Source organism: Artemia franciscana, chromosome 20, assembly GCF_032884065.1.
Source record: "Artemia franciscana chromosome 20, ASM3288406v1, whole genome shotgun sequence".
NCBI lineage: Eukaryota > Metazoa > Arthropoda > Branchiopoda > Anostraca > Artemiidae > Artemia > Artemia franciscana.
In genome coordinates this window covers 20,071,497-20,091,044 of record NC_088882.1, presented here as the reverse complement: position 1 = coordinate 20,091,044, position 19,548 = coordinate 20,071,497, and the positions used below count along the sequence as shown (strand labels likewise).

The 19,548-nt window shown below is 34.7% G+C and overlaps 1 protein-coding gene across 1 annotated transcript in view; it reads right to left on the bottom strand.

Moving 5' to 3' along the window:
• The window catches only part of LOC136039872 (polyamine-modulated factor 1-binding protein 1-like), a 74,533-nt gene that overhangs the window by 5,755 nt on the left and 49,230 nt on the right, over positions 1-19,548 (bottom strand). Inside the window, exons 5-7 of the mRNA XM_065723822.1 lie at positions 12,793-12,890; positions 5,799-5,958; positions 2,529-2,752 (exon numbers count right to left, since the gene is read on the bottom strand). Coding sequence (XP_065579894.1) covers positions 2,529-2,752; positions 5,799-5,958; positions 12,793-12,890 — 482 coding nt within the window. The remainder of the gene's footprint in view (positions 1-2,528; positions 2,753-5,798; positions 5,959-12,792; positions 12,891-19,548) is intronic.

The window sequence follows — 19,548 nt, the reverse complement described above, 5'->3', positions numbered from 1 at the left end:
CACCTTTCACACTTAGGTATGTAAAGAACAACTGACTCCCGTAAGTAGCAGAACCAAAATTTTGCACCGGACAGAGATTCTACTGCATATTCAGGCAACACTTTACGGTTCAACGCAATAATCTAAAATTGAATTTTTCTAAGCTTTCTATTCAAAATTTTACAAAATTACCGCCTTTTAAAACTGGTTATAACAAACAAATTCATAAACACAAATCGAGATGAATAATAATTAATGGATTGACATACCCCCTGCTACTCAGACCAAACTTTCTCTGACATAATGATAAACAAAAATGCCAATGAGGACAAATCTCCTGACCGGGGACAGGCAAATTTTCCATAATTCAGAGCCTTTATTCTGTAAATGCAAGTAAAGACAAATAAAGAGTAAGAGATGAAAACCAACTTAAAAAAATGAAAACCAACTTTAAAAAATTAAAACTCAGTTCTAAAAAGAAAGACACCTTGTTTTAAGCGTACAAAAAGTGAAAAAGCGGCATTAAAAAAATTTCTTGATAAATTTGTATTTCAATAAACGGTAAAAATAGCGTCAACTTTCAGAAAACAAATGTCTAATACTTAAAACAAATCCCAATTAAAAGCCCTGCAACGCCACCTTCACTATTTTCGAAAGATGGAATATTCAGATGGCGTTTAAGACCAAGAAAGTTAACCCATTATATAAATAAAACTCACAAATATGCCCACTGTATGTGGATAAGATAAATACGTGCATGGCGGAGATGATTTATGATTCAATAAAGTTGGAATCGACAACAAATACAAGTGCTAAATATTTCCAAATACATATTAACACCGTGGCTACCTGTTACTCAAAGTTAAGGGGTTTTTAGTTCGACCTTGACTGAATTTCCGAAAACTAACCCAAGGGATTAAATTTGGATAAAAAAGGAAAACAAATAGTATGTAAGTAAGGAACCGAAACTTGTGGACTCGATAGCTAGGAGAGTCTTGCTCCGTCCTATACCCCTCAAGCAGCTTAATAACTAAGTTTCAGAAAACGTCTAAATGCTTCAGAAGTAGCTACAATTTATTAGGTAAATTTGTTTAGGACTACTGGTTTGGTTCATTCCCTATTTTTTATTCTCATTTCCTGCATAATTTATCTTAGAGTTATCATACTTGTATTTCATTTGTCTTTTTTTTTAATTTATGGATTTAGATGACAGGTTACAGTTAATTTCGTGTTATTTACTATAATTGTGTTGTATATATATTATAATTCCTGTTTGACATGACAAATTGTATTATTTGATTACAGTTTTTTTTACCGCAGGCAATTGCTGCAGGTGAATATCTCCCTATTAGTAGCAAGGTACATGATCTAGTTCAGTGAATATTGACTGAAGTGACACCCAAACATGCTAGTGATTACATAAGGTACAGAAAAATTGAGTAATATGAACACATATGACCTATCGGTCGAACGCGTCAAACCCGAAACAACAAGAGTAGCTAAAATTATTTACATTATAACACACTAGGCTTATCTATAAAAATATTATTGAGGATGTATACAATTCAACCGTTTTAAGATTAGGAACTTCTATTCAAATAATTCGTCCATTTACATATCTAGGACACGTACATCTTTACAAGTTTTATATTTCCTTAGGTCTATAGTCACCATAAAGGAAACTACGAGGGTCGATAAGCATTTTTTTTTTCAAACAGTTGGATTGTCAAGCTCTTTTATCAGTTCTACAGATTGTATTGGTTGTTTTATATGTTCTGTTTAGTTCTCGGCTCTTCGAGTTCTCGATTCGAATTATTCAAAATACTTTTTCACTTCTTTTTCTTTTTGAAGGAGGAAAATATGGTCTCCTTATTACTCTCTTTACGCAAAAGAATCTATAGCTAATTGATCTACTTTCATTGTGTTTGTAAAAAAAACAAAAGAAAACAAACTCCATTGTCAAATTAATAATTAAAGCAAATCATAATTTCATCAATTTTAACACTTCAGCTTCATTCTGTGAAAAATTTCAATTAAATAATTTAGTTGATGTATGTTCACAATATTTTACTAAAAAGAAAAAGAAACAAAAAATAAAGGTTTCAATACTTAAACAAAACACTCAACTTGTAGCTACACCACGCGACACCTTTACCCGAACTAAAATAGATACCTGTCGTTTTTTCAAATGGTAGTTTTTTTTCTCTCTCTTTTCTTATTCAGTAGCCAAGACAAGATAGCCCATTACAAAATATTCCGCAGAAAAAAGAAGAAAAGCATACTCTTTTCGTCAGGGCTAAGGAGTGGTAATCAAATTAATTCTGATTACAGTATATTTTATATATGTTATATTTTCCTAAAAAGAGCCTCTGGAGTCCCAGGGCTAATATCGAGTTATTTTTCAATAAAAAGAAAAATGGAAGTACGACTTAATGTTAATAAGAAGGAATAGTATTAATGTTCAGCCAAAAATTAGGTATCTTACGCGAACGTAAGAATATCCCTAGAATCATGACAACTCCCCAGCCCTGGTAGTCGAGACAACAAACCTTTCAAGTACGACTGCATCTCTTTTTGCTCCTAGCTCACTGTGAGTAAACGCCACCCCTTTCAGGAATTTGTCAATTAGCATTTCTAGCTTCTGGACACTAGAAGCCACTGAAACTTCGGGTGTACAGCTATTCCCAGACTCTTGACCCTCGGGCGGATTCCTTTGAAGATCTGAGACAGATGATCTGCTAGTCGCTCTGGAAGGACAGCGTGATTCTGCTTCCTAATTAGAATGTCAATGTGTTACAAGGAGGGAGACAAGTTCATAAAACAAAATCTAGTAACTAAGACATCGACTTTGAGAGATAGCAATACTAAACGACTAACAGGATTATAAGCCTTGAAGTAAAATGAAATAACATCCTAGGTGAAAAATTACCGCAGCATAACGATGTCCACAGTATATTAACATTGCATAAATACTACCTTGGATTGAGTCAATATTTAATTTAAACTTTTTGACCAATATTGTGCAATTATTAACATAAATTTTTTTATTAAAAAATCACGTCACAGTTCAACTATTTCTGTACTAAACTGTACATTTAGCCTAAAAATAAAGAGAAAACCTGGACTGGGTTAATTATCTTAACCAAGCACACCGCTGTGAAACATCATTATTTTTACTTATAGTTGGGCTGACAGTTATCCGTGATAAGTCCAGCGGTTCAATTAATTCTCGAAGGCTCTTGAAAAACAAAACAAATATTTTTTTTACAAAATAGAATATTTAATGAAAAATTATATTTTTGACAAGGAAACAAAATTTTGTATTCATTTTATTCTGTACACCGATGCTGTAAATACAGTGAAATTCAATTTTTTCAGAGAAAATCTTACTATCCAGTAGCAACACATCTAGTTAACAATGGCAATGAATATTTAGTAAATAAGCGTTCAGTGGATTCAAATTTTCAGGAGATTTACTCATGATAATAATGAAATCCATTATTGTAGCAATAACTGGTGCCTTATTTCTTCGGACTATCTTATAAGCATTATGTGAACGAAATTTTCAATAAAACAAACTGAAAAACATGGACATCATTATAAACTCAATTACAATCAAAATCATTATAGTAACCAAGACCTTCGATTTCGATTTTCTTTTTGCGCTAGTTGATTTTAAACTAGTAAGAACTACAGGAATTAATTCTAATTCAGGAGATTTACTCATGATAATAATCAAATCCATTATTGTAGCAATAACTGGTGCCTTATTTCTTCGGACTATCTTATAAGCATTATGTGAACGAAATTTTCAATAAAACAAACTGAAAAACATGGACATCATTATAAACTCAATTACAATCAAAATCATTATAGTAACCAAGACCTTCGATTTCGATTTTCTTTTTGCGCTAGTTGATTTTAAACTTGCAAGAACTATAGATATTAATTATAATTATGTACCGGTCTCCCTAATTGGACGATCATCACCACCCATCTTCTTAGCATATCCGTAAGGGTTCGGCATATTGTACTATCGGGTGCGGTATGTGATAACTGGACTAACTTAATGTTCTCGAAATCAAAGTTCCAAGTCCATCGTTCAGAATTAATTAGAGAAAGTTGATTTCTAAGGCTTATAATCCGTTTCTTTGGAAATGATGGTAAATTAAAGTATTAATCTCACGGTAAAATTAGCAAAGGCAATAGATGAGTAAGTTATATTTCCAAAGCGGGTCAATAATCCTCCTCGGGTCTATGTTCTGCTCGCTTCTGTGATTTCTACATGAAACTCAAATGCATTCAAAAAGAAACTTGGCTCCTATGAATTCACGCTTGCAAATTCATACTCTGATAAAAACAACACGTATCGACTCTTAACTCCACTATTTTCACAAAAAAAAAATGTTTTTCCATGATGCTGAGGAGTTTTTTTTTAGTTTTTAAGGAGCAGAGTAACAATCTATTTTATATTAGCTATATACCGAGGGAGCTTAGCAGGATTTCCAGCAGAAATCATAAACTTAATTAGCAGTACTAATTATATAGTCAAGAGTGATTCCACAAGCTGCCAAAACGGTATTTTTTATTAAGATTCTATCCAACCTCAACCAGGAAAGTTTGTTGTAAGTCTTAAATTCTGGCAGTTGCTTCATGAATATGATGTTAATACACTAGTAACAGAAGATAAAAGATACAGCCCACTATGACCATATAGACACAGTCGCAGACAAAACCACAACTTATGGAGGAACCGGGTTTCCCTCCCCAATATTTGGTGCAGATGGGTATTTCCGAAGTTCTAAGCTTTCTGAAAGTAATCTGCTTCAACAAACTTCTATTGTAGTTATAATAATTAATTTATGCCAATAGTTCAAAAGGTGAACCAAACACTTGAGGTTATCATATATCCTTGGCTACGTAACTAAGTGTCATAGAATCATAACAAGTGTCTAACTAATGATGAGGGAAGATATCATTTTTATCAAAAATCTTGAACCGTCTGTTATCTAACTGATTAAAAAAGATAAATAAAAACTAAAGGCAAATACAATAAAAAGTATTCAACTTAGTCAAATTACATTTATCAGCTATCTTTTTCTGGAATAGAAAAAGAGCTCAGACACTTTTTTGATAAATATAGACAACTAAATCTAAGGAAAATGGAAAATATAATTAAGGTTACTAGTAGAAGAAACAATAAAAAAAATGATGATTCTCTTTCTAGAAAATTGGATGAATAGAGGAAAAAAAAGGAAGTCTTCTCTGTAAATACTCGTTTAACTAAGTGGAGACGGAAGCTCTGCACATGCCCAGTTATGATTTTTGTCAATTGCTTTAATCTAATTCACTTATTATAGCCGGTAAAAGTCCGTAATACCCAATCAGTCCCTATTCTGAAAAGAATGACGAGATCTTATTTTCTGGACCGCGTATATCTCCAAAAAAGTTTTACACTCTTTCAGTTGGTTTTTTATAACCAAACGAACTACAATTTTTGTTCTTTTCATGCCTGAAGGCAAGCGAGTATTACATACAGTTTAAATTGATTGTAAATAGACGTAGCAGTCGTTAAAAGATGACAAATTTTTAACGCAACGATGACTGTATCCAACTTTACCTTGTTTTATCCCACGGCCACGGCTAGAGGAAAGTTTGTTTTTTTAGGGGGGACAGGGAGAGAACATAAAAATTTTATCCAGTCCTCACAAAACAGTATACCATACAATATTTTTCTTTTCAGTCCTTCGTTCGATAGGATTTTTAGTTTGAAAAGAGCACAGCCACTTAATTGAATCCTCAAACAAATGTCAACATACAAATTTTAAGCTGTTTTCCTGTATGTTGTTCTTATTGTAGAAATCTGTCACAGTCTGTTCAAGCCTACTTGACAAGGCGTATAAGTTACGAGTCAATGCAGCATCACCATCTACTGGACGAGTTAATGACTGATTTTGTTGTAAACTTAAGTGTTCTTCCCTAGAAGAAAAATACAATAATAATTTCTTTCAAATATAAACTAGATATATATGTATATAAAAAACAATCATAAGTCAATACAACTGCAGCATTCAGAAGGCACTCCTATAATATTAACCGGACTGCAATATCTAAATCCATCCCCCTGAATTAGCTTACTGAATCGGTTGACTTCATAGCTTGTCAGTATACTCCGCGTTTTTTTCTCTTTATTAATTATGTATTTCTCTTTTTCTTGCATAAGTATAGTTAAGCAATAATAGGGAGAGGGGGATGAAAAATTTTGACCTGGAACTTAAATTTTTGTATTTTTTACACCTTCCTCCCTCAGAACATGCATCTTATGTCTCCCTAGGCCGCTAACATACGTGTACCTATGCGATCACACTTATTCATAGGTTGAAGTGGTCGCACCTCACATCTACATAAAAACGAAGGACAGTGACCTGAAAGCACACTTTTTTGTGCGTTGTAGGCAGTTTTTCAGAAAATCCGTCCGATTGCCTCCTCCCCAGAAAAACGATTCCTTTGGTTGACTGCATGGATATATTCGGTCATTATCAAAAGTAAGAAACTATTAGGTTAAGTTGATGCTTAATATACACGTATGGAAATATTTTACACTGTCATTACGCATTTAGGATTATGGCAGTAAAATCGACATCAATCTTGATATAATCACATACTTTATCAATTACACTTGTTAGTTTTCATAAGAAAACTAAATAGAGATTTCACCAGAAACACGAATTTTTTATTTTGCATTCAGATCTAAGCTGCCAAATTGACACATTTTGTGTCATAATGACACAATCGACGAAAAAGACACATTTTGCAATAAAAAAATGACACATTTTTGTCATCCAAGTCTTGTTTTTTAAATCGTAATAAAAGAAAAGTAAAATTTCAATTTTCTATCTCCAGAAAAGCTACAAATTAATGGAAGGGAATAGCGCTACCTAACGGTGGCAGTAGTACACAAACAGTGCGGAATACAGGACATATTTGGAAAACATTATATATTCAAAACTTTAAATAAACATTTGATAATTAAATATGATACCACTTGTAGCAAAATAATATGACACATTTTGTGACACATTATGGAATCTGAGATGACACAAAAAGCACATTTTCGGAAAAAAATATGACACACTCCTTAACAAAAATTTGGCAGCCCTGATTCAGATATGTAATAAAAATTTGGCGTTAAGATTAGAGCACCACAAAGGAAAGCAAAAAAAAAAAAAAACTAAATTGAAAAACTAAGAAAAAATAAATTCCCTTGCATTCTGTTTGGAAGCTTATTGTGTCACAAGTTTTCGCGTTTTCGCCACTATTGTTATGTCTGGAACAAAGCTTGGTGCCTGCGAAGAGAGTCGAGGAAAAGATTCTTTTCGATGCTTAACGTACATATTCTTTTTTGGGTCCATTCTTTGAATTAAATCGAAGTGGAAGCACAGAACTTCTATGCTTCCTTCAATGATAAAAGGATATAATAGCATCGTGTATGTTGTATCTCAGGGTTGCCACCATGCACAAATTGTGTGTAAATCATCCGGTTAATTTCTGCTATATTTTTGCTGAGCTGATTTCTAAGTCTCAGAGGTAAAATTTTGAAAAGTGTTATAGACTTTAATTTGTAAGTCAAGTTGTTAATTTTTATAAAAGCTGGGCACCAAATATGTGCACCTGACTGGGTAGAACACCATACGTCATTTGCAGTTCCCATGATTTGGTAACAGGGAATGAAATTTATAAATGACCTTCATTCCTTCATTCTCAATGGAGCTGAAGGACGATTTAAACCGATTTTATTTTGTAAGACAAATATTATAGAAAACACAGCTAAAAAATATTTTAGTTAAGCATCCACAAACGAGACATGTCTTACACAACAAAGGCTTCCCTGTACCAGTATATACACATACCTCAAGAGATAGTTCTGATTCTGACCTATCTTCAACTCAAAATGATTCAGATGAAAATAAGAATATTCCCACATATTAAGCCCGTATCTGTTCACCACAAATATAATTTCCCAACCCGCTAGACATTAATCACCTAATCAAGGATTTAAATTTGTCAGAGCAACAGCCTGAAGTTTAACATTCAGATTCAAAGGGTGGAATTTACTCCAAAAAAAATGCAAGGATATGCATAGTAATTTCATAGTAGTCAGCATAGTAATTTCAACGACTGCTTCTTTGATGAAAATGGTAACTTTGAAGACGATACAGTCTTTCCATGACGATAAACAGAAGCTCGAATAGAAATAAATCCTTTTATTAGACAGCGATTATAACATACACAAATACACTGGACATTTCGATCATAAGTAAAGTGACCAGAAATAATGTCTTTTATTAGACAGTATTTCTGCTGATGACAGTCACTATACATGTGGTCGAAATATCCAGTATATGTTGTGAATGTTATTATCACTGTCTAATATAAGGATTTATCCCTATTCAAACTTCTCTTTATTGAAGAAAATGGCACTTTCATTTCTAGTGATATTTATTCTGTTACAGATATTTAGCCAGATGAGCGGCAATTGTCCATAGACTCCTCTAAAGTTGATTAAAGGCTGTACTGCTACATATTGTGAATGAAATTCTACCAAAACCTATATTGGACCGCTGGTATGAAAGAGACATATGGAAATATGAAACTTGTTTTAAAGAAATTACAATGTGGAAATATGAACAGAATCATTCGTAGTGATTTAAAGGCCATTGCTTTATTGCTGGGATTGCAACTTGGATTCACTAAATTACATTATTTTATCGTACAAGCTGGACAGCAGAGATAAGAACCCTGAATACGTTTGATTTCTACGTCAGCCTAGCCTTGAATATATGGCGAATACAGAAAAAAAACCCATCAAAACTACGGATAAACTTTCTGATGGATTTTTGAACTTCAAATCTAAATTTACCAACATCAATGACGCTAAACTGAAAGAAGGGATTTTTACAAGAAGACAAATCTGGCAATTAATACACGATAAAATTTCTAAGGATAGTTAGATTCACTGAAGGAGGAATGTTGGCAGTCGTTCAAAAGTTTATGTAGCAATTTTCATAGAAACCATTGAGGGCAGCAAACTATCGTGAAATAGTGGCAGATATCCTGAATCCAAGTTTTTCTTTTTAAAGAGATGAAATCATTTTTACAAATAGAGCAATAAAAGTCCACTGGCCCTTTTTTTCAAATGACCAAATAGTTCAGTCAATAAATGATAAATCGGTTACTCTCTAAGTAAAATGTAAGACGGTTTAGGCACGATTCTCTGAATCTCAATCCCCCTCCCACCATGAAAAATGTTCGCTGTAGAATACGCGGAATCCTGTAGAGTTGGCGAGTATCAAGCAACAATTATGAAGTTAGAGTTGGTCGCAAATTCATGGCTGGATCCATTGTAGTAAGGGAAACTGAAAGAATAAGACAGTATTCGAATCTGGGAGGATATTTATTGTGAGCTTCGGGAGGGATGATACTGGGTAGAAAGAACAGAGAACTAAAGACGTATCTTTAGGTATGTATACTGGGGGGGGGGGGGTGGGGGGTCAACACTCCGATACTGGTAGATGCTTGCAAGTCCCTTAGTGGAGATAGTGATCAGGGCCGGATAAAGAGCGATTGGGCATCGGGCTCCGCATTACCATCAACAAAAAAAGTTTTGAAGTTTGAAGTAAATCGTTATTGACAACGAGAGATAAATTATGCGTTATACAAATAATTAAAAACATATTTATTTTAACTTTGCATTGCTGGATGAGATTTATCAATGTACTTATTGTTATATAATATATATTTTATATTATACTAAACTGGTAATCGTCAAAGTTCATGTCAAATTTATTGGATTTAATCAGGATAGTCCTACATTAGAGAGATTTTGTACTAAGTACTTGAACTACTTTATGTGCGTAAACTACTATACAGGTATGTTTTATTTAAATATTTAGTATACAGAGGGCCCTACAAAAAAAAACAATAGGGAAAAGCACCTAATTAATCCAGTCCTAATAGTGATATATTAAACACAGGTATTTGTTGATATTAAAAAGGGATAAAAATACTTGCACAGGAGTTGACAGAAAACTGGACTCGAGAGGCCACCTATTACAGCGTAACGAGCAGCGGATAAAACAAAATAATAAACATAACGAGTTAAGAAGAGAAACAGAAAACATACATAAACGTAAAACCACAGACAAAATAACAAAGGGCCGAAGGAGGCAGGGGAAAGCGGAGTCGGTGCGAAAAAAGAATAACAAAGCCAAACAATCGAACATATTAGCCATAATTTTCCCCATCCAGAACAAGGATTTGTGTCAAAATAAGTTATGTCAAGGACAAGGTAATATAGTAACTATACCAGTTAAATCTCGAAGCTGGAGTGTATCCACAATGTAGGATTTAATAAGCTAATGCGAATCTGGCGCTTTCAGATTTTATTAAGGGGAAACAATGCCAACTTACCTCATAGGTGCTTTGGATGAAGTAAGTGGGCTGAGAAGGTTAGGATCGAAAGTGATCTTCCAAAAACCGGATCAAAATTCTACAATGCAACATGAATGTTTCATTTGTTTGCTTCAGGTTAGGTCAAACTGAAAGTGAAGTTTGAATCCCTGCGATATTTTGAAGATGCATTGGTCGCTGTGGACAACCGCATGAGACTTTCTCAAGTCCCATCAGACCACCGGTTTGAGAGATGTATAAGACTTGATAAAATATATATCTTCAACTCTTGGAGAAGGGGATTCACTTATTCACATCCGGACTAGACTAGGCTTTAAGACTTTTGGGTTCGTTCCAAAAGCCAATAATCAATAATGATCACTAACATTTATGACTGGTCTCAACCTAAAATAGGGGATAACAACAAATTCATCTTAAGGAGTGTTAACGTTGCAGTTTCTTTTGCACTTACAATACTAAGAATATAACCACTTGTTTTGTTATCCAGTTACTTCAAATAAAAATAATGGTAAACAGTTATATATAGTTAATGGTAAGAGCTTTTGAAGAACACCGTTTATCGAAGGAAGAATCTTTGAATTCAGATGTCTTTTATTTTTGGATACTAGGGGTGCGGTCACTCCTCTGAAAATTTGTTCTCTACTTCATCCCAGGGCTGGACTAACTCCAAAGACTTTGATACTGGGAAAATTCTAGAATTCCAGCGAATTTTCATTTCTGGCTCTTAGGAAGGGTTTCGTTACAAATTAGTCACACATAGACAATGAAACTGAAGAAAGTAAATTCGAGAAGTATATTTGCGTATCGAGACCATACCTTTAGGACAGTGCCAAAACACTAGCATAGGTTCCTATCTTTCCTAATCTCTCTTTTCTAAGCTTTTTCTTTATTTAGCCAAAAGATGTAGCATAACAGATTCAATAGGTATGGTATTCTTAAACAGAACTTCGTTTTTGCAATGTTTACTTGTTACTTACTGGATACAAAAATGTAGGAGTCTAGTATCTCAAATTTCAAAATCACTTTTAGTATCAAGAGAAAGACAAGACGACAATTTATAAGTAAGATTTTATCTATTCATTTCCAGACTGCAATTTCAAGGACACAAAAAACCTCTGCACTGACACTAGAAAATTGCAACGATCAATATCCTAGCCGCCCATTTTCTACTTAGAGACAAAGAACCTTCTGGGATTAAAAGAAGAAGAAGAATAGAGTTAAAGTTTCCATATTAGTATTCATATGGTGTAGTAAGCATGTATTCATAAATGTGGATGAGGAATGAAGGAAGGAGATCCCAAGTTTCCTAAGTAAAAATTAAGAAGAACTCTTCTTCGGTTAAACGAGCTTAATTATTACCAAATAATGCCATCTTCTTATAATATTGCATTTTATATAATACTGTGTCTAGCTTAAAGACATGCAATTCAACTGTCGGTGCCTTCTATTTCTTCAAGGAGTAAAAACTCTGAGGATTCCCTCTGGTTAGGAACCAGTCATGTATCCTAAGAGGATAACAAAATTCAATTTAGAAGTTTGTCATACTTTGTGGTGCAGCGATATTCATCGTTTCTGACAACCGTTTTCCGCCCGAACGTTTTGAAACATCATCTGAGGAGTTCAAGTCAAATTCAAAGTTTTCTGTGCAGCCTTACCAATTTAAACTCCTACGTAGTCCTGGCTGTGTCCATTAATTGACTACTTCCGTCAGGGCTAGATTGACGCATATGCAGCAGCCAGACATGTGGCAATTTAGACCAAGAAGTCCGTTGAATTTTCGCCTCACTGATTTATAACACTATGCTACTTCATGCAATACAAAGCAGGATTAGCCCCTCTTGTTTATATAGCACTTGCAGACACGTATTGTCATCTAAAGGCTCGGCTTGTGTTTCATGCGTTTTCCAAGAGCAATAGCACTAAGTTTCCTCAAAATCACGCCAAGGCTAGAGCCACATACCCCTAGGGTTATCAATGGGGGAAGGGAAGGCTAGACTCTTCGCTTAGATTCTGAAAAAAAGCTTCTTATTTGGTGTTTTTGTGGGTCTTAGTATCCTAATTTTAAAAGACAAGTTGAGTATTGGTGAGCCACACAATTGTATTTTATGCAAATAAAACATGTCTTAACCGCAGAATCACTTTTTTCTAAGTTAATTCTACAACTGCTGAAGAAAGGTCACAGAGATAAACACAGCTATATATGTTCCTCTCCTCCTATACAAAAATTTGTTCTGAGCTTTTTGCATTACTCCTCCTACTTCTTTTAGTTCCTACTTTCTTATGTTTGTATTCCTCCCATTAGTTAATGCCTTGTGAATTGATATAACGAAATTATCCTCTTACCTTCGCTGTTCAGATATTTTGGTTAGAAAACTGACTTGCTCTTCCAATTCTCTGATCTTTTTTTCTCTGTCAAATATCTGTGTTTTTAAAGATCCACTCTGAAAAGAAAAAATCCATTTGTTTATACAAAATTCGTATTATCTTTTCCTTTGTAAGAAGCTAGTGTTTCCAAAGGACTATGTTTTATAATAAATATATTTTCCCAGGAAAAACGTACAAATTTTGGAGGATTTCCCCATAATTCAGTAGGGAAAATTAAAATAAAGAATGAAATTTTAACCCAATTCGAAAGACTTATTTTGAAAGTGTTTCTAATTTCATACGTTTTCACAAATGAGCATTGAAAGAAAGATTATTATGGGTGATAGTGGTTGATTAGCAATTTTCATAGCCAATTTGGTGCGGGGGGGGATTTTTTTAAGCGAAGCATTAAAATCACTTACTTTATTCAGAAACTACTAGCAATCACGAAAAATTTCTAGAAACTACTAGAACCACTAGAAGGTCTTTCGATAAACAACGAGGTCTTTAATTTATTCAAGCTGTTCTTCACCATGTCGTTATGTACGAATCTGTCAATAAACATCGATATGTGTATGAATGTTTACAGGTAGACACATAAATCAATAGTAAAGAAGTCTAAAGTAGCGCTATCTAGACGGGTCATTTCTTAATTTTGCTAATCTTGTCCGTGAACATTTTCTTGGGAAATGATTCGGTCGACGCGAACAGATGAAATGGCTCACCATACCAACCAAGACTTTACTTTACGAATCACACCTGAAGTTCTTTTGGAATGTGTTATGGAAAGGAAGCGTCAGAGTCTTATATTGGAAAACTGAGTTTTTGTTTAAAACCTATCATTTAGGGTACACAAGTCACAAAAGTTTCGTTCTGAAATTCTTCCAGAAACAAACCATTTGCAATGAATGTACACGTTTGTTTTAAATAACTTAAACGGATTTTTTTTTCTTCTTTTCTTATTTTGATCTGAATGAGTAGCACACGTTATTTTTTCTCTTAATTTATAAATTCAGAAAAAAAAATAAAGCAGTTTTTTTTCGATTTAGACAATTGTTTTAAGGTGGATCTCCGAGGTTTGAAGCCAATGCTATTTTCCTATAGCAGTGAAATGCGTATTAACAACAGACACGAGCAGATTCTTTGATGAAAAAATTACTGTGGCTTCATTGAAAGCTTTGACATGAATAGGCCGAACAAATTTGCATTTTTTTTCTTCAGAGCTTCATAAAAAATTAATTAGTGGGGACACCTCTAATTTTTAAAAGTAGCAATAAAATTACTTTTAGAAGACGTAGAGAATTGTAAAGTAGCCTCTCCATTTGCCACAAGATTAAAAAAATTTTTGCCGTGAATTTTCTTTCTATTATCATCAGTTTCCTTTAAAATTTGTCATTTAAGATATTCTTCCTTTACTGTTTAAAAGGGTTGTACTAATCATATAGCCTTGATTTTTGTGTCGTTTTGTAGATCTTATACCGACAAATAATCCCAAAGATTGTTAAGTTTGTAGTTATAACAGATGATTTTTAGCAATAATTCTTAGTATTCAAGATTTCCTCCTTTCTCATTGGCTTAAGCACTCCTTGAGGGGTTTGCCAGAATATCATTAAGAATGTTGACATCTCCTTAGCATTAAGACCAGATTTAAAAGGAAGTTGAAAACATGTATAATTGGCAACAACACCTTGAGGCAATATCATTTTAACACCATACGAATTGGAATTTGTTAGGTTACAAAGCAGATAACAGTTTGGCTTTACAAGTAAAGAAACACCGATTGTAGGCCTATAAAATGTATGAACATTATTTTTAAAAAGAATATTATTCTTAAAAACACATCATTTTAAACATTATTGGCCTTTAAAAGTAAAGAAACACCGATTGTAAACCTATAAAATGTATGAACATTATTTTTAAAAAAGAAGATTATTCTTAAAAACACATTATTTTAAACATTATTAGCCTTTAAAAGTAAAGAAACACTGATTGTAGGCCTATAAAATGTATGAACATTATTTTTAAAAAGAACATTATTCTTAAAAACACATTATTTTAAACATTATTGGCCTTTAAAAGTAAAGAAACATCGATTGTAGGCCTATAAAATGCATGAATATTATTTTTAAAAAGAATGTTATTCTTTAAAACACATTATTTTAGACATTATTGGCCTTTAAAAGTAAAGAAACGCCGATTGTAGGCCTATAAAATATACGAACATTATTTTTTTAAACCTAAAGTTGTATTCGTCGGATATTCGTCCATTTTAGTTCCACGGGATCTCATTTTATTCCTAATAGTGCCGTATCTTAGAATATTTTGGTTTTTCCCGATCATCTCATATAGTTGATGATTTATAAGCTCGTTCATAATTGACTGATTACCCCGGTTTGGAACCGGGGTAATCATATACTTTGCTTTACGGAGTAATGCATATACTTATTAAATTAATGTCATTTAAAGTGATATGTTCCTGAAGGTACATAATAAACATTAGGCACCCTTGCCCTGGGGTCATAAATACAGGTAAGGGAGGAAGGAAACCCCTTAAGGGTATTTAATAAATTTTTGAAATTACTTATATTTATATACTATTCATCAAAAACAGGAGCTAAAAGCTCATACGGCACTTGTGACAAGGTCAAGAAGAGCCAAGAGCTCATATGATAGGAGCTCTAGCAAAATTCTAAGAATCAATAGATTGCTTTAAATGGAAAATCAGAGGCTTAATGCTGGCCGGGATTTAAAATAAGAGCTTTGGTAGGTACAAGGTACTTCCAAATAAGTAGAGCAAGGTACTTCTAAATATCAGAATTCATTAAGATCCGATCATCCACTCGTAAGTTAAAAATACCTCAATTTTTCAAATTTTTCCTCTCCCTTCAGCCCTCCAGATGGTCGAATCGGGGAAAACAACTGTAACAAGTCAATTAGTGCAGCTCCCTGACATGCCTACCAATTTTTATCGTCCTAGCACGTCCAGAAGCACTTAACTCACCAAAGCACTGAACCACACCACCTAACTCCCCCAAAGAAAACGGATCTAGTCCAGTTACGGCAATTACGTATCTACGCCGTTTATAAGCGTTTTCCAAGATTTCCAGTTTCCCCCTCCAATTCCCCCCCAATGTCAAAACATCTGGTCGGGATTTGAAAGAAGAGTGGATCGGGACTCTGAAACCTGAGTTTCTTCTAATTATAAAATTTTATTAAGGTCTGGTCACCCATTCTTAAGTTAAAAACACCTCAATTTTTCTAATTTTTCCAAATTAACAACTTCTAGCTCCTTCAAAGAGAACGGATCCGTACCAGTAATGCCGGTCCCCACCCTAATGACACTGAATCTGGTAGGGATTTAAAATGAGAGATCTGAGTTTCGAGGTCCTTCTAAATATGAAATTTCATAAAGGTACGATCACTCTTTCATAAGTTAAAATACCTAATTTTTTCTATTTTTTAAAATTAACCCTCCCTCCCCAACTCCCCCAAAGAGAACAGATCTGTTCCAGTTATGTCAATCCCGTTTCTAGGACTTGTACTTAGTTTCATCACCAAGTTTCATCCCGACCCCTGTACTCTAAGCATTTTCCAAGATTTTAGGTCCCCCCCAACTTCCTCTTCACCGGATCCGGTCGGGATTTAAAATAAGAGCTCTGAGACGTGATATCCTTCCAAATATCAAATTTCTATAAGATCCAATCTCTCCTTCGTCACTCGAAAATACCTTATTTTTTTAATTTTTCAGAATTAACAATCCTCCTCCCAACTCCCCCGAAGACAGCAGATCCGTTCCAGTTATGTCAATCTCATATCTAGGACTTACGATTATTTTTACCACCAGGTTTCATCCCGATCCCTCCACTCTAAGCGTTTTCCATGATTTTAGGCTCCCCCTCCCATCTCTCCCCCAATGTCACCGAATCCGGTCGGAATTTAAAATAAGAGCTATGAGACACGATATCCTTCCAAACATCAAATTTCATTGGGGTCTGATGACTCTTTCCTAAGTTAAAAATACCTCATTTTTCTATTTTTTCAGAATTAACCCCCCCCCAACTCCCCCAAAGAGAGCGGATCCGTTCTAGTTAGGTCAATCGCCTATCTAGGTCTTGTGCTTACTTTTCCCATCAGGTTTCATCCTGATCCCTCGACTCTAAGCGTTTTCCAAGATTTTAGGTTCCCCCCTCAATTCCCCCAATGTCACCGGATCCAGTTGGGATTTGAAATAAGAGCTCTGAGATGCAACATTTTTCCAAACATCAAATTTTGTTAAGATCCCGTCACCCGTTCGTAAGTTAAAAATATTTCATTTTTCTATTAACCGAAATTTTTCTGAAATATTACCGGCCCCCGAAAAAATATTATTTTTCCGAATTAACCGGCCCCCACCCCCTCCAGATGGTCAGATCGGGAAAATGACTATTTCCAATTTAATCTGGTCCGCTCCCTGATACGCCTGCCAAATTTAGCTGTCCTAGCTTACCTGGAAGTGCCTAAAGTAGCAACTAAGTCTCAACGTAATTAGAGTTTATTTATCAACATGGTTTGGACTTCGACAGAATGCTGAAATTTCTCAAATAGAATTTACTTACTAATATTTATATGCTATTCACCAACACTAATAGTTAACCAATAATAGTCTACTATTCAAACAACCCTAATAGGTTAAGGTTAATAATACTGCTACTAATACATTATGACCCCTAAACAATCTCTATACTATTCGCATGTCAATGCTCTTCACATGTCAATGAAAAATCCACTTTCAATATTCACTTTCAGTGTCGGACCAAGTAATTTTCTCACATCCACTGTCTTCTGGCTCCAAAGTCCGTTTCATTCCGCGATTTGCTGCAGCCCGGACTAAGGCAGGCTCTCTAAGTGGCATGTTCCTAATCAATCGCGAGTCTAATATCTCCGTAAGTAAACAATCGCTCCAAAACTCCTGAAGCTTTGGTAATATAAACAAAAAATACTCTTTTGATCTCGGAATAGTTAAAATTTCCACATCATGCTCATGGTGATATACCACCAAGTGACATTCTTCTTGATTGGTGATTTCTAGCTGACCTTGAATTTGAGCATAGTATTTGTGATTTTTCTTTAACTCCAATTTTGAATTGTGTGACCATAGGAAAAAGTTCTTTACCAATCCTTTTTGGGATGCCACTTCCCTTATGGTCATTCCTTTGGGAATATTATGGACAGTCTTCACTTCAACTGGTGTGCCGTTTTCTAAGCGACCATCAAGCTCCAAGAAACTGGATATTTGGATGAATGAGTAGTCCCATTTGATCTCCTTTTATTAATGATACTCCCTCTCTCTGCTCGTACGCCGTCAGTGCAATAGCCTCCAGTAGAATTTCCCTAAGCATTGGAATAGATTTGAAATTAGAATTAATTCGGATATTCTTGACTATGGGTGTGGTTGGAGTATTTTTTTTCGAGAAGCTATTCTATGAAAATAAGTGGCAGTAATCCTTTTGTTCCTCTCAAATATCCAGTTATCATTTTGCCCCTTTGTGTTTACGTAGATCTCCTGCAGTTTGGCTCCATCCAGATTCATATTTTTTGCAACATAATCAGCCTTTGCGATTTCAAATTCCTCTGGATTCATATCAGGCTTGTTGCAATTTGGTCCGTAATTTTGATCGCCTTTAGGCAAACTCTGATTCTCTTTCTTTTTGGCCAGAAATCTCCCACCCATGGTTGCGTAATATCTTTTCTTATTTGTTTTTGTCCGTTTCCGAAGATTAGAAGTTTTCACCGTGTATTCTTTTGTTATTTTGCAAGGACTGTAGCCAAATGTTTTTTTCCATGTAGAAGATTGCCATTTCGGGCCCAAGGAGTAGGATAGGCTTGCTCCACTTATCCTAGCATGGTGTGACCAACGTTTTGAGCGACTTATTTGTTTTCCGCCGACGAATTTCACTGCAACAGACATATAATTCTCGGCAAGATTGGTCGTTGCATCGTTTCTTAATAAGTCCGCTGTTTTACAAATATTTTCCACGCCAGCTTTTACATCCTCCAAAATAGTTTTCGGAAGGTTATTATAGCGGTTCTCCACAGTTTCTAAGACCCCATTCTTTTTGGCACAGCCAGAATCACACTGTTTATGATTACCAAACACATGCTCTGGGCCTCTTCGTAAGAGTTGTCTTAGATTTTCGGCAGACCCACCATCAGCCGAGTTCTTTTTTATTGCACCTCGTAGATTTTTGGTTAGCTTTAGAATTATGTCATTTGAAAGAAATTTGCTGTGCATCCCTTTTTTTGTCTTCACAACATTATGGAGGTATTTTGTATAGTTCTTGGTCACGTGATTCGCACATTCTTCTTTTTGGATATATGATCCGTATGGAACACTTTGTCTTAGCTTGTAAAAAACACTAGAATCGCCGTTTCCGATGTATTGTAAATACTGAAGGCTATGCATGGCTTCACTTTGGCGAAAACTTTCAACAAGAATGTCGGTAAAGTAATATTTTATGCTCGTTTTAAGTTTTAATGTTGATCGTTACTTCCAGTTGAAAAAAAATATTTTCTCATTGTCTTTTTATAAATGATGCTAGAAAATCCTGCGACCCCTTCATGGAAATTCGCTTCCCTCATGAAAAATTCCTCCATGGAAAGATCCTCCCACGTAACCTGCCCCCCCGACCCATCCAAACCCCAACACAAAAAAGTCCCCCTGAAAACGTCTGTACACTTCATAATTAACAACTACTA